This window comes from Rhinolophus hipposideros (genome assembly GCF_964194185.1).
Source record: "Rhinolophus hipposideros genome assembly, chromosome: 8".
Lineage (NCBI taxonomy): Eukaryota > Metazoa > Chordata > Mammalia > Chiroptera > Rhinolophidae > Rhinolophus > Rhinolophus hipposideros.
Genome location: NC_138054.1, coordinates 80315381 through 80330832, shown reverse-complemented (window position 1 = coordinate 80330832; position 15452 = coordinate 80315381). Strand labels below are relative to the sequence as shown.

The window sequence follows — 15452 nt, the reverse complement described above, 5'->3', positions numbered from 1 at the left end:
TAAAAATTCAGAAACATTTGGGCTGAAATCGCTGCTTTATCTGGAGGAGCCACAGCGCCGGGAGAGACCACTACAGCGCAGGGGGAGCCCGGTGTCTCTGTCGCCCCGGCGCGCAAGGTCTCCGCGCTCCAGCGCCGGCGCTGACCGCGACTGCCCTGGCGAACGCGGGAGACCGGGGCTCGGGGGCCACGCGCGGCCAGCTGCGGTCCGGGGCGCGCGTGGGGGGCGGCGGTGGCGGTGGGGCTCCCCCCGCGCCCGCGGCTCAGGTGGGCCGTGCCCAGCGCTGGCGGAGCCCGGGTCCCCGTTCTGCCCGGGCTGGATGGCTCATTCTGCTGGCTGCGCGGTGGCGGCGGCTGTGTGTGCGCCGCGCCTCGCCGCTCCCCCTGGCCCCCCGAGCCCTGGGCGCGCGCTCCCGCCCGGGCCGCCCGGGCCCCGCGGCGCCGCGGCCCGAGGCACCGGGAAGCGCAGCCATGGCCCTGCGGAGGCTGGGGGCCGCGCTGCTGCTGTTGCCGTTGCTCGCCGCCGTGGAAGGTGAGCGGGCGGGCGTTGGGGGCGGGGAGCGGCCGGGCACGGGCGGCCGCCGGCGCCCCCCTCCGCCCTGCGGCCCGCAAAGTTTGCCTCGGGGCTCGCGCCGGGCGCAGGTGGCCGCAGGGAGGTGTGTCCGGCCGCGCCGGGAGGCGCGGGCCCCGCGGGCGCCCAGGGAGCGGCGGGCGCTGATTGACTGTGCCAGGAGGAGGAGAAGGGACCATCTTGCCGAGGCTTTGTAGCCAGCTGGGCGAGCGCCGCCCAGGGCCGGGGGCTGCCCACGCGCGCTCGCCGTTGCCCGCCGGGGCACCCCCCTTCGCGCCGGCCTGGCCTTACTCGGCACGGGGTGGAGGGGCGCCGGCCCGTGGGCCCGGCGCGCAGTTGGGGCTCGAAAGTTTGGCAGGGAGCAGAGGGAGGGAGGCACTGCGGCTGGCCTAGGTGGGGGCTCCGGGTCCGCTCCCCAGGGATGGGGTCGGCGCCCCGAAGAGCGGGGACTGGCAGAGTGGAAGTGAGAGTGCCAGCTTCTCCCCCCCACCACCCCCCCGGCTCGTGCCTGCCCATCGTCCGCGGCGTACAATGGGGTTCCCTCCCCGGGAGAACTACGGGGGCATGGAACCATGGGCATCTCTCCGTTGCGCGGGGTCTCTGGGCACCCCTGCCGGCCACCGCCCCACAGGCGGCAGAGCTCAGCGTGGCCGCTGGAGCCCCGGGAACTCTCCAGCTGCCGTCAGGGCCAGACCAGATGCTCTTGCCATGTGTTGGCCTTGGCCAGGGTCTCTGAGCCCTCTCCCCGTGGCCTTATGTGTTGGTACCACCCCATCCCCAAAGAGACAGGGGACCAGGTCTCCTGCGCCAGCTTGCTCCGGAGGGAAAGTTAGTGGGGTCTGGGTGTGTCCACCAGAAATGGCCGAGCTTGTAGGACGAGAAATGCATATGAATAATGGTTCTCATGTGTACTGCACTTCAGTTTTCAAACCGCTTTACAGTTTATGAAGTACTTTGCACCCTATGCAGCTCTCTGTGGTTTACAACGTGCAGCACAGTTGACAAGGTACTTTAAGATTTACAAAGTGCTTTCCCACTCACAATTTTGTTGGATTCCCCAAAATAAGTCTTCCTAGGAAGCCAGGTGAGCATGATTCTTACTCGCTTTTAATAGGGAAACCAAGGCTCAGAAGTCAGTGGATGATGAAAGTAGAGCCCAGATTTGAGGTCTCTGAAGTCTGGGCTCTGTTCACGTTGCTGGGTCCTTGTCCCTAAACAGGATGACTCCTTCCAGGATTCTGCCACCATGGGCTAAGGGGTGAAACGTATTGGCACTTATCTCAGGTTACTTTGGGGTGGTGGGAAGCCCCCTTTCCCCCTTGCAGCTAAAAAACAAAAAACAAAAAAACCCAAACTGATCAGAGCAGACCTGGGGGCTGCAGCCTCTAGGAATGGCACAATGGGGACCGTGCTATAACTTCAGTTTCTCTCAGTAATGAGTGCTTTAGTGACTGTAGTTTGGGAGGTGGAGGGGTATCCCTGGATGGCAGCCACAGTTTTTGGCACGAATGCAGCTGTCCTCCAACTCCTGGAGGTTTTGGAGGCTGCCTGCGGTTTCCCGGAGTGGGGCCACTGGGGCTCCGAGGGTGCCACGGGGCCCTGGGTGTAAGGGCAGCCCTGGTCCAGGCTGCTGGCGGGAGCTTTCTGGAATATGGCTGAGGTACCACTTATTAACTCTGGCTTTGGGGAAATGACTCATGCGTTGGCCCGCTATACATTGGGATGTTTACAGTATTATGGGGAGCTTGGCATAAATATTGCTATGTAGGTTGCAGTCAGCGGTGCTGGAGGGGAAGAAAATTGGCCCCTCTTGTGTTGGAAGAAGCCTGGGCGTGTTTTTAATTACCGTGGGGTAGATGGAAGGGCCACGTTTGTCCAGCCATGGCCCTGGCAAGGGGTGGGTGGAATCTGGTGGGCTGTGGCCAGGATGGACCCTGAACCCTGGACACAGGGCTGATCGGCTGCTGACGTCACAGGAGGGGATGGCTGCTAGGGCTGCCACTTGGGACAGGGTGGGAAGAGGGCTGCAGTGGGCACTCTGAACCTCATTTCAGGCTCTTCCTTTGTGTCTTGGACACTAAGGAACCTAGTCCATTAGGGGTTAACAAGGAGCTGGCCAAATGGATGGGGACATAGTGTGAAGTGGAGGTCGGGGCACTGCTTCTAATTTCCTCTGGGACCCTAAGCCAGCTCCCTTTTCTGTTGGAGCCTCAGTTTCCCTGGGTGTAAGATAGTCTAGCTAATCTCTTGGGATTCCATCATATGCACCCTGCTTTCCCACTCTGAGCCTCAGTTTCCTCATCTGTCAAATGACGGTGATCATAATGCCTGTTCTGCCTGTCTCACGGGTGCTTGTGAGATTCAGACCAGATATTGGATGGGAAAAGTCCACCTTGAAGAATTGCGTGAGGCCTTTGAGGGGGGGAAATTGGGGATAGATAATGCTGCTTGTGGCACACCCCAGAAGAGACCAGGGTCCTCCTGTGAGCAGCACAGTCTGTGAATTCAAGACTGAGCTTGGGCGGTGAGAGGGCAGCCCCTGGGGCTCCCCGTACCCAGAGACATGTGGCCACCACTCCTTGCCCTTCCCTTCCTTATACCCTATCGTAACAAGGCTGTCCAGAGCTTTAAGGTCCTAGGAAATCCCCAGCCTTTGGAATGTGAGAAGAGAGAGGCTGTGTGTGTATTGTGTGTGTGTGTGTGTGGGGGACTCCTGAGTTAGGATGGTAAGCTTAGTATCTCCCCAAAACCATGAACCCCCCCATGGGAAACATAAGTCTGGAACATCTAAAGTGGGGGCTTAGAGAGGGATGGAAGTGCCCTGGGGACACATCCAATAAGAGAAGAGACAGGTGACAGACCTGCCACTAGATGGAATCCAAAGGTTGAAGTTTAGAGAAAATCGGGTCTCCTCTGTGCGTTTGTTCTTTTGATCTCCAAATATTTCTGGAGTTTCCTCTCTAGCTGGTACGGTACTGGACTCTGCGATAGGCAGTGAGGTAGGGGACAGCTGATAGGGAAAACAGTTGGCAAGGTATAATGTGATAAGTGTGTCCCAGGGTGCTGCCAGGAAGACACTGTGAACCGCCTGGGGCAGCAGAGGTGGTTTAGGATGGAAAAGGGTTATTTTCATCTTGCATGGCTTTATCCTTTGCCACATTTTCTTACTAGCCATTCTCCCTGGAATGAAACTTTCTCAGCCACCTGTCACACGAACACACTGTTCTCAAAAGTTAAGGAGGTTGAGTTTGGGATTAGAGGAGGAGAATTCTGCCTTGTAAAAGAAACGGCATGTGTAAAGACATGGTGGTTGGATACTTGCTTGGGTGTATCTGAGGGGGGCAGGTGTCGAGGGCAGTAGTGGGGTTGAGGTTGAGAACAGAGGGCAGGGCACGTCCTGAAGGGCTAGGATGGAAGGCTAAGGAGTTTGGACTTGATGCTGAGGGCACTGGGGAGCCATCGAAGGTTCTTGAGTCATTGAAGGACCTGGCCAGATTTGTGTTCGGAAAGATCACTGACTTTCAGTGTGTGGGATGTTCAGATAAGCCAGACCTGCCCCAGACCGTCGAGAAAAGGCCAGCTTGTCTGTTCCCTGCTAAACTGTGAGCTCCCTGAGGAAGTTCATCTGGATCATTTTTGTGTCCGTAATTGTGGTAAAAAGAGCTCAGTTCAAATGTCCCTTCCCCAGAGGTCTTCCCTGATTATCTCACCTAAAACATACCCACGTCTCCCACTTTCCACCCCACCTCCTTCCTTTGTTGTGCTTCATAACACCCATCACCACCTGAAATACATCAGACATTTGTTAGTTTCCTTGTTTTGTGTGTGCCTTGCCCACTCGCCTGTACACTCCAGGAGGAAGAGGTTTTTACCTGCCACGTTTGCTGTGGCACCGCCGGTACCTAGGACTGTGCCCAGTCACAGGAGTGCCCAGTGACTGAATGACAGTCAGCTAAGGAACGTTGAATGAATGAATGTTGAGTGAATATATTATATTGTGTTATACAATAAGTTTCAGGGGACTGATTCAGAGATGGAGGAGAGGGTCCATCTGGCCAGGTAGATGAAAGAAATATTCCTGGAGGGAGAAGCCAAAGGAATGGCTTGCAGGAAAGTGTTTGGGGATAATGGGTAAACCAGTTCAGGCAGAGCTAAGGATTCAGATGGACCAGCAGCAGCTATATACTGGACAAGTTTCCTTTTTATGGGTGTTGAAGGAGCCTCCCCCCCCCCACCCCATACATTTCTTGTCTTTCCCACTTCCATTCTAGCCTTCTACTGGGCCCACATCTATCTAAGACCCGGCGACCTTCAGTGGGATTAATTTGGAATTGTTTTTCTTTTTATGTTTGTTTCTTCTGCTTCTCATTTTTTAAAGGAGGCTGCTTTTATATATCTGTCTTAGCCAGGAAACCAGGGCTTAGATTTAAAACTCAAATGCTGTAGAAGTTAAAGGCAAGTTGACTTATTCATTCATTCTTCCATCCAACTATACATTTTAGAAGAGTCACCGGGCACCTATTCCATGTCAGGTGCTGGATGGGAGAAGGGGTTCCGGCTTTGGTGAGGAATAGGCCCAGCTGACTTCACAGACAGTTTTGGGTAGAAAAGGCACAGCCTTCGGGGACAATCAGACCTGGGTTCAAACCCCAGCACTGAATGCTATGTGCTCAGGGCAAGGAGCTCAGAGTGCCTGAACTTCCGTTTCCTCAGGGGTTCCTGTGGATATTGCGTAAAGGGCCAGGCTTGTGGCTGTGTACATTAGATGTCCTTAGCCCCTTGAGGTCGCCTCCTTTGGAGTGCCCTTGGGTGTGGGCAGTGATGGCAGTATCCTAATTTGGCCTCCTTTTTGGCATTTGTGTTGTCCAGGCAACAAATCAGCCCTCAGTGTCTTTCCCAACCTATCCCACGAAGTTGTCCTTCCTGGTACATTTGGACCCCCTTCATTAAGGTTTTGCATCAGCCTTAGAGCCAGGGTAGGGCAGCTGTGCTAGGCACCTCTGCCTGCCCAGAGCTCACCTATTAGTTTAGGCCGCAGGTCAGACCCTTGCACGTGGAGAGGCCCTTACAAAAAGGGGTGAATAAAGCTGGCTGGTTACAGGAGGACTGGGCTGGGCAAGATAGGGGAGCTGTGCTCCTCTGTGGGTGGAAGGGTGAGATCAGGATGGCCTCCTGGCCAAGGTGGGCCTGGCCTGCACCTCTTACCAAGGCCCTGTCCTGTCTCGTGGCCTGGCCTGCTTGCCTGATGGAGCTAGAGGTTTGGTAGATCAAGAATGAGGCCGGGGTTCGGAGAGCAGTGGGGTTGGGGCCTGTATTTTTAACACACTCCCCAGGTCTTTCCATTGGGCAGGCAAATTTGCCCCCCAGTGGCCTAAGATAAAACACTGGACTCCTGGGAAAGAGAAAGAGAAACCTCATTGGGGAAACTGGAAAAGACTGCAATGAAGTGAAATTAATCAGAGTTAGCGCCCACTGGCCTGGGCTGCCTGCTGGCTGGTGTACAAAGAGGCTTGGCTGGGGGAGGGCAAGGCGGGAAGAATTGTTTGTACTCTCCCAGGGGTGGGGCGGCAGTTGATGGTGACAGCACCTGGACGTTTGCTGATTGGGATCAGCTCACTCTGATAAGGCTGCCTTGATAGTGTTTTAGGGCCTTTTAAAGCAGCTGCCTTCTGAAGGGTAGAAGAGGGGACACCTGTCTCCCTGGTGTCCCTGTATCACCGGGGGGACTTGCCTAGGCCACCTTAGTCTGGGCCATGCTGGGTGAGCTTCCTGGAGCCATCTGTTACCCTGCTATAGCCCCCTAAGGGTGGGGGTGTCCTCGGGGAGGAGACCTTGCCTGCTCTGTGGCCTTAAACAAGAGATGTGCCTTCTGAGCTCCAGTTTCCTCATCTGTAAACTGGAGATACTGCCCATCGGAGGCTCCTGGTGAGGATAAATGAGATCCTGTGTACAGTGACTAACGGAACAACCTGGGACCCGGGGCAATCGTTGTCATTACTGTGAAATGTCAGCACCTTCACTCCCTGCCCGAGTACTTGGTTCCTTTCTCTGAGGTCACAGAGCCCTGACCACTTTCACTTTTGTTCCATAAGCAATATAGTCTGGGGGGTTACAAGAAGGGTGTTTGGAGTCAGACTATTACTCTGTGAACTTTGGTTCCCGAGGCTCAAAAGCTGTTCCTAGCTTTTGAGATGGTTATGAGGAATGAATGTGTTAATTCACTAAAGACTAAGTTGAGTGCGTGCCTCAAGTGTGATGTGCACGTAGTAAATATTAACTGTTGCTGTTACCGCTTGATACCAGTGGGAAACTGGATTTGGAGTAGGGGAACGTGGGTGCCATTTCACTAGGGAGATTCTGTCTCCAGCTTTCCCCTACGTCCTCTTCACTCAACTGCAGGGAAAAACCAAAAATACAGAGTTAAGTTCTGAGTCTGACTCTTATGGGTGGTTGAAAGGTCCTTCCAGCCTGCCTCTCTGGGTTCCATCCAGGTTTTCCTCAAAGACCCCATCCTCATCCCAATTTGGCCTCCCTACTCTCCGGAAAGGGGCAGGATCCTCTATGGCTGTGCCTTATTTCTTGGCCCTATGCCTACCAGTGCCAACTTTCATGACGTGATAATGATAACAGCCATCAATTCTTATGCCAGACACTCTACTAAGGGCATTGTATATGCCATCTCATGCAATTGCCCCAACAGCTCCACTGGGTGATTTTATTATTATGCCCATTTTACAGATTAGGAAACCAAAGCTCAGAGAGTGAGTAGCTCAAGGACACATAGCTAGGGAATAGGAGGCAGGGATTTGAACCCAGGTCTGGGCGACTCTAAAGCTCATTCTCTTTATTGCCACTCAAGCCGCTTCTGGAATGTGCGTCTCGGCTCAGAGGAAGGGCTTGGCTCTGGCGAGGGTCTCCAAGGCAGCTGTCCAGCCTCTGACTCCATCAACATCCTGAGATAATACAAGCGGGAGGGTTCTGGAACTCACAAACCTGCCATAAAAATGCAATCTCTGTCATAATGGTCAGAATAATGTTGTTCTAACTTAGACAAATCGGGTGTTAACTCATTTCATTGTAAGGGGCGCCTCCACAGAGAACTGAGGCTATGGAACAGTCGCAGAGCCATCCATAGCTCGTACTTCCAAGTTCATTAGCTCATTGGGTTTTCACAGGCAAGCCGGTAAGTGGGCAGGAGCCATGGGGCCCATTTTAGAGATGAGGAAACTAAGGCCTGCGGGAGAACGTGATTTGCCCAAGGTCAGTGGCCAGACCAAGCTTGAAGCCCAAGGCCAGTCTCAATGGCCCAGAGATCATCAATCCGATTTGAATTCTTAGCCAACATTTAAAAATCAGGATATTTTACAGAGAAATCCTGTTTCTGGCTTCTCTGAAAAGTCAGGCAATCTGGCTTCACTGGGCCCACATTCCCACATGGCCACAGTTGGATGGAGCTGAATAGTGCCTGGCTCTTAAGATAGAACATGTGAGCACTAGGGGTAAGTCTCTGTCAACTGTGTCGTATGTTTGTGTTACTCACCTGGCCCCTGAAGGGTTCAAGTTTGCCTTCTAGATCTGCCCGTCTCTCTGTGTGATCTGGAGTATGTTGCTTCTCCTTCTTGGACCTCAGCTGCCTTTTCTATGAAATGAGGGGGTGGGACTCAGTGGTTTTGGACGCCCCTTCCAGCTCCAGGATTCAGGGCTGAGTGCCAGGCTCCAGGCAAGGGAGGGGAGAGCTATGGAAAATACAGAGTCCTGCCCTTAGAAAGTCTATCAGTTATCTATTGCTGCATAAGAAGCCAACCCAAAACATATTGGCTTAAAACAACCATGATTTATTATTTCTCCTGATTCAGTGGGTTGGCTGGGTTCATTATTCTGTGCCATGCGGTGTCAGCTGGGGTCACTCATGAGACTGCCCTCAGCTGGGTTGTGCTGGAAGGTCCATCGTGGCCTTACATACATCTTTGAGGCAGAGATGGCTGAAAGGCTGGGTCCCCTCTCTCTCTCCAGATCTCTCACCTATCAGTAGTCTTGACTGAGCTGTTGTCCGTGGCAGCTAGTTCCCAAGAGGGTAGAACGGAAACTGCAAGACTTCTTGAGGCCTAGGCTGTAATGTCACCAAACATCACTCCTACAGCGAAGCAAGTCACAAAGCCATTTTGGATTCGTCCCCGGCTTCCTCATCAGGTTTAGGCAGAAGGAAAATGCACTATGATTTTCTGTTCAATCAGGACAGGAAAACTCCATTTGTTACTCAGAGCAGAGGTTTAATACAAAAGTGGACTATGCGTTGCCCTCAGACGTAAGGTAATGCTCAGAGCTCAGTGTCCCCACCCACTCGCTTCACCATTCGCACACATCTCCGTGTGCTCTTCTGGGTCACCCTGTGGTTCAAACTCAGATGTAGACACTCCCATCCTCTCCCCCACCCCACACCTTAGTGGGAGCAGTGATTTGTTTTTACCGATGGGAGGCATTGTTGGTGGCCACATTTGGAGACATTCTGCCTCAGGGAGTTTATGGTCTGGTGAAGGGGTCGGGGGAACAGGAAGCCAGAAACCTCATTCCATACTTTCTCTTCCCTCTGACCCCACCCCAGCCCCGGCTTCCAGTGTTCTTTGCCTACCCTGAGGGGGCAGGGACCCTCCGTGTCACCTTATCCCATGCCCGGCACAAGGCCTGGCTCATGATAGGCACTAAAGAAATGTTTGTGCAATAAAGGAACCTGCAAATTAATTAAAAAGCAGCAGCACGGAGTCGTAGATATTTAAGACCTGGCATGAGGTTTGAGGCCAGAGGAGGAGGCCCTGTGTGTGTGTGTGTTAGGAGGTAGGGATTGAATTTGGAGGAGGGGGCAAGTCTCATCACCCTTCTGAGCCTCAGTTTCCTCATCAGGAAATTGGAGCTCATGATTTCAGAAGGCTGTGCCCAGGAGTCACTGTTCTTCATTCAACTATAAAAGAACCTGTAATGCTGTGACTGTGGTTTGTTACTCCCACCTTGGCTAGAAGCCACCGTAGGAGTAGGAAAGCATTGGAGGAAACGAAAAAGTCTCAAGGCATCGGCCAATTGCTGTCATATCTAAATTTGGACCACAGGTTGGCCCAGAGCATGTAGAAATGTGTGCAGATGGTGAAGGGGGTGAGTGGGGGGATGCTGAACTCTGAGCATCACCTCCAAAGACATAGTGAAGACTATGGACAATGCATAGTCAAGTTTTGTGTATTAAACTGTTGAGCAAGAAATGGGGCTTCTCTTTGCCAAGCCCAGTGCAAGACACATAAGAAATCACAAGGATCCTGGCCAGAGACCCCAGACTCACAAGCTGTCCTGCGTTGTGAATGAGAGAGATGAGCTAGGTGTTAGACAGCAGTGGCTTTGGGAGCGCACGTCCTGTCTGAGGAAGGCAGGTGCTACCCACTCTTGACTATGTTCCCATGCTAGGATCAGGGTTCAGTTTTGCCCAATCTCATTTGCAGAGTTCTGATATTTATGGAAAAACTGATTTTAACATTTTTATTCAATTTATTCTAAAATACAGCCCTGGCCAAACCAAACCGTGTTTGCTGGCTGGATTTGGCTCCCTGGCTGGCAGCTCACAAGCTCTAGTTTAGGTGTTTGGAAGAAGGAGGTAGCTAGGGTATTGTTATTTCCATTTTACAGATGAAGTAGCTGTTCATAGAGCTGGAGTGAGTTACCCAAGGTCACACAGCTGGTAGGCAGTGAATGTGTTAGAAATACCTCCTACCCTTGAATTGGTGAGTCTGTTTTCCTGTAACTTCCCTCCATGTTTTCTGCTTTCTAGAACAATCCAGGAGCATAAGCTCCTTCCTGCAGGCATTGGCCGTGTTTGAGGGCAGAGTTGGTAGAATGGAAAGCACAGGGTCCTAGAGTAGAATCGTGCCAGGTTGGACCTGGCTCTGACACTTACACACAGCATAACCTTGGCCCTTTTAACTTACCTCTTTGTGCCTCAGTTTCTCCCACTGTAAAATGGGGTTAGAAAAAGGCTTCCTAGAAGAGGCGACATCTAAGGTGAGGAATAGCCAGGTGAAGAAGTGGCAGGGCAGGCGTTCCAGGCAACTAGACAGCATCTGCAAAGACCCAAATAGGAGGCCTGTGAGTGTGCAGTGTATTGGGGGGAGCTGGAAAGAGTCTTGTGTAGCTGAGAACAGGGCATGCCAAGCACTGGGGTGGGGTGCAAGCTGCCTGGCCCCAGCAGGGAGAGAGCATGAGGTCAACATTCCCATTATGGCGACGACATATGTCCACAGCACCAACTTGTCACTTGGCCTGAGTCCATGGGAAGCCGGAAGGACAAAAAGCATCTGAAACGTGTAAGTGGGGAGAAAGCGGCTTAGCGCACAGTGGGATGTGTCCCGCCTGAATGGGGCTTCTCCGCCTCTCATGGGGAGGCAGAGCCTGGGAACAGCCTTGGCCAGAGCCCGCGGGGCCTTTCTGGAACCCACGAAAGGCTGTGGCCCAGGGAGTCTGTTCAGAGTCAGGGCCCCAGCCCGTACATCCTCTTGCCTATCCCCGTCAGTGTCAGCTGTCACTCCCCATGGCCTCAGATGGCAGCTCCTGCGGCTCTCGGGAGAACAGTCGAAAGAGCTCCTGGGCTGCCAAGGAGGCCCTGACGCTGGGTGTCCCCGAGCCGGCCCGGAAGGAAGGCCAGCCATGCCAGCAGAGCTTGGGACTCCTTTCTGACTGACCCCTTCTGGAGTTGAAAGGGTTCTGATGTCCCCTTGGCCTGGGTCCAGGGACATTGAAAAGATAGGAGACCCTGGAGGAAGATCCTGGCTTTGGTGACAGGCAGACTGTGTTCACATCCTGGCTTCTCCACTGGCCAGTTGTGTCACCTTGGGTAAACCATTTCACCCCCCTCAGCCTCGATCTTTCATCTGTAAAATGAGGATAATGTCACCTAAATTGTTGTTTGGGGAATTAAAAGAGAATTAATGTATGAAAAGCCAGTGTTTACAGAACCTCTCCGGCCTCAGTTTCCAAGCTGTTCAATGAGAATAGCAGTAGTAGTAATAATAATAACAACTAGCATTTACCGAGGGCTTGCTAGAGACCAGGCACTGCGTTCAGAGGTTATTACTACCTGCGTCCTTAGATTAAAAACTTAAGGCTTAGAGAATTGCCTACAGTCATTCGGCCAATAATGGTGGAGCTGGAATCTAAACTTAGGCAGCTTGACTTCAAGATAGATTGGCAAAGAGCTGATGTCTTTTCTTCTTCTTTTTAACATTTCAAACATACAGGAAAGTTGAAAGTATAGTAAGATAAACACCCATATATCCTTCACCTGGATTCAGCACCTGGAACATTTTTGCCACAGTTGTTCTGTGTGTGTGTGTGTTCGTGTATGTATATGCCTATTTTTTTTCTGAACCATTTGAATATAAGTTACAGGCATGGACAAAGAATGAATGTTTACTGAGATCCATGTATGTCTAAGGCCCACTTTCTTAAGCACGCTTTTAGGTCACTTTGCATACAGTAGGACTTGAATATTGGCAGCATGGGGAAGAATAACGGGTATTACCTGCAGCCAGCCAAGCTCTCCCACTCTGTAACTGCATTCAATCCTTGCTGTGACCCAGGAGGGAACTATTAGTGGCTTCTTCATTTGCAGAAAAGGAAGAAAGACTCGGAGGTTAAGTAACTTACAGCGAAATGTGAGCTTGGGATTTACACCTGTGTCAGCTTGACAGCAAAGCCTGTCCCGCAGAACTTTGGGGGTCCGCTTTTCTCCCCTCTAGGTTTACCTCTATTGTAGCCACCAGAGCACATCCCAGGGCAGCAGATGGCAAGTTCGCGCCCAGTTGCAGTTGGACACAGCCCTTTCTGTCTGTCAATTGCGAGGGAATTAGAGTCTGGTGGACTTGGAAAAGCTGAGGGCTGGCCCAGTGTCCACAGTTAACCAAGTGGCTACGAGGACTCAGGCCTTTGGACTTCTAGAATCCATCATGCTGTTTCCTTGTCCCCTTGCCTGGGGACCCTTCTCACTGTCTCTCTCTGGCTAATTCCTGTGGCTGCTTATTAAGACCAAGCTTGAGTGTTTCCTCCTGTCTGAAGCCTGCTCTGACCTCTGTCTGTGGTCCCACCCTTTATGGGTGCAGTGTTGAACCTCTTGTCCTTGGTGGCCTTGTGTTCCTGGTGGCACCTTGTATGTACCTCTTTTATATTGCCCAGGTTACACCACACTATGCACTGTCAGTGTGGTTGGTTTCCCCCAAACCATACTGGATCCTCAACCTTTCTGGTTGTATAGTGTACAGTCGGATAGGTGGATAGCAGCTGAGTAGTTGGATGATTTGAGTGATTGATGGTTGGTTCAAAGAGTGAATGGACGGATAGAGGATAAGTGCATGGATAGTTGTATGGATTGAATGGTTGGTTGGTTGGATGAATGAATGATGGGTGGGTGGATGGATGGGTGGGTGGGTTGGTGGGTGGATGGATGGATGGATGGATGGATGGATGGATGGATGGATAATGGCAGGATGGTTGCATGTTTTAGATAATTGGATGGAAAAATGGATGGAAGAATGGATGAGCACCAAAAACCAGAATGCGTTTTTCTCTTTTGGATCCCTTTTGGTATCTGAACTGTGATTTTCCTTGTTCTCCAGTCTGGACTTAGAATCAGCTAGCAAACAGCACACTCCCCAGTTTTGGAGCAACTTTCTGAGCCACTGACTGTGGATTTGCCAAAGTTTATGCACTGGGGAGTTCCAGAGAAAAGTTGGCCCTTAATGTGAATTTCTGTAAAGTAAATCCTATTTTCCATTGACTTGGCTCACACTTTTGGAGATATGTTCCTGCTGTCAGGGGCTGGTACTCTCGGAGGCTGGTGACAGGTGGGGGAAGAGCTAGAACTCCCCTGGGCATCAGCTGCCCTGAGCTTCCACGCACTCAACCTTGAGAGCAGGCTGATGCTGGCCAGGAGCACGAGAGCTTGGAGCCAAGGGGAACAGATTTGGCATCTGGTCCCAGAAGCCTCAGCCGCCAGTGGGATGCCCTGCTACTAGCCTTCTGGGAGAGCATGCTCAGTCTCCTCCAGACTTATCTGCTTCCATTCATCTGCCCATATACCCTTCCTTCCTTCCCATAAGCCCACCCTCCTCCTTCTATCCGTCCATCCATGCCTCCGTCTATCCATCCATTTATTCATCTGTCAGTCCAATCAACAATCATTTCTGAAAGCTTCCAGGATGCTGGGAGACATAGGGAGGAATTAAACGGAATTGACATTCTGATGTGAGAATGTTACAGTAGATGAATAGGCAGATTCTCTTTCCTCGTCCTCCTTTTCCATCTCTTCTTCTTTTCCTTCTTTTCTCTTCTCTTCCTCTTCCATCATCATCTCATAGTAGTTTTCTACCATTGCGTTCCTATTAAGTGCTAGGTACCAGATGGGCTGCTTTTCTAACATGGTCTCATTTATTCCCCTCTACAACCCTGATAATAGTTATTAACACTCGTTTTGCAGATAAAAAAGCAGGTTCAGAGATGTTTGGTGCTGTGATTAAAATAACTGTGTGTACGATGGAATATGTTGAGTGCAGAGGGCTGGTGGGGAAGGCATCTTTGGCTAGGTAGGCTCTTTGCACACAGTGGATGGAATGAAGGGCATTCTTTGCCGAGGGAACAGCCTGAGCAAAGGCCTGGAGCCTGGAAAGGGGGAGGTTGATGGGAGCCACAGAGAATGAAAGAGAGAAATGGGAGAGGAGGTTGGCAGAGGAGGTTTGAGCCAGATAAGAGAAGCCTTGAGTGACAAGCTACAGTGTTTGGACATGATGCTGGAGGTAGTCAGGCACCACTGAAAGAATTCAAAAGCAGTGCAAGGTTCAGGAAGATGGCCATGGAGGCTGGCATTGGAGGAAGGATTCAGAGCAGGGAGAGGCAAGCTAGAGGTTGGGAGGAGCTGTGAGGATCTGGCCTTAATTAAACCAGACCCTGGGTACAGGCTAGTCCTTCCCAGCTAGCTACTCTGGTCGTGGGAGGGGCCAGGATGTAGCAAATATACTGGGAGGGTGGGCCAGAGGGGTGGGGACCATGGCATAGTGAACATGTCTGGGGAGAGCAACTGCCTGGCCCCCTTCTCCCCTCACCAAACCTCTCCAGCTCCCAGAGAACTTCTTGGGATTCTGTCCTACCCCCCATTTCACCCCTCAGTGCTAGGGAAAGGTTGTGGGCGTCCTGCTGGGGCTCAGCTCACAGAGCCTGGACCAGCCAAGCAGCACCCCCAGAGCCATCCCTGAATGCAAAACACTAGAGCTGGACATGTGTAGGAAACAGAGGCCCAGAAGAGGGACAGCACCTGCCCGTGGTGACACAAAGCCAGTTGCAGGCCTAGAACGTGGGGCTAGTTCTGTAACCACTAAAACTCTTCCTGTGGAAGACAAGACCTTTAAAATCAGTGGCTCCCTTTTCTAGCTGTACAGACTTGGAGAAAGTGTTTAACCTCTAGCCCTTTTGAGAATGATGCGGGATAAAAATCATGGGCATTTTAAAAAGTGACTTAACCATTCTGAACTTCAGTTTACCCTTCTGTAAAATGGGAGTAATAAAACATCATTTAATCATTGTTTTTCTCCCTGAAAGAATGTATGCTTCATCAAGGCAGGGATTTTACAAGAGTCCAGCACGGTGCCTGGGACATGGTAGGGTGCTCAATAAGCAGTGAATGAATGAATGAACGAGGAATAGCCATCATTTAAGGGGTTTTTTGGTTTGCATTGCTGCAGTCAAAACAGCTTTTTAAAAATTATTTATTTTTTTCAGTTACAGTTGACATTCAACACTTTATATTAATTTCAGGTGCACAGCAGTGTGGCCCGACATCCACACAATCTACGCAGCGATCC

General features: G+C 51.8%; 1 protein-coding gene across 3 annotated transcripts in view; it reads left to right on the top strand.

The window, feature by feature from the left end:
* Positions 1-333: 333 nt before the first annotated feature.
* The window catches only part of EPHB2 (EPH receptor B2), a 187901-nt gene continuing 172782 nt past the window's right edge, over positions 334-15452 (top strand). Inside the window, exon 1 of one of the 3 annotated variants that reach the window (XM_081055028.1) lies at positions 334-531. In XM_081055028.1, coding sequence (XP_080911154.1) covers positions 471-531 — 61 coding nt within the window. In that variant the 5' untranslated portion in view covers positions 334-470. The remainder of the gene's footprint in view (positions 532-15452) is intronic. The other 2 variants (XM_081055026.1, XM_081055027.1) reach the window with 2 other exon arrangements.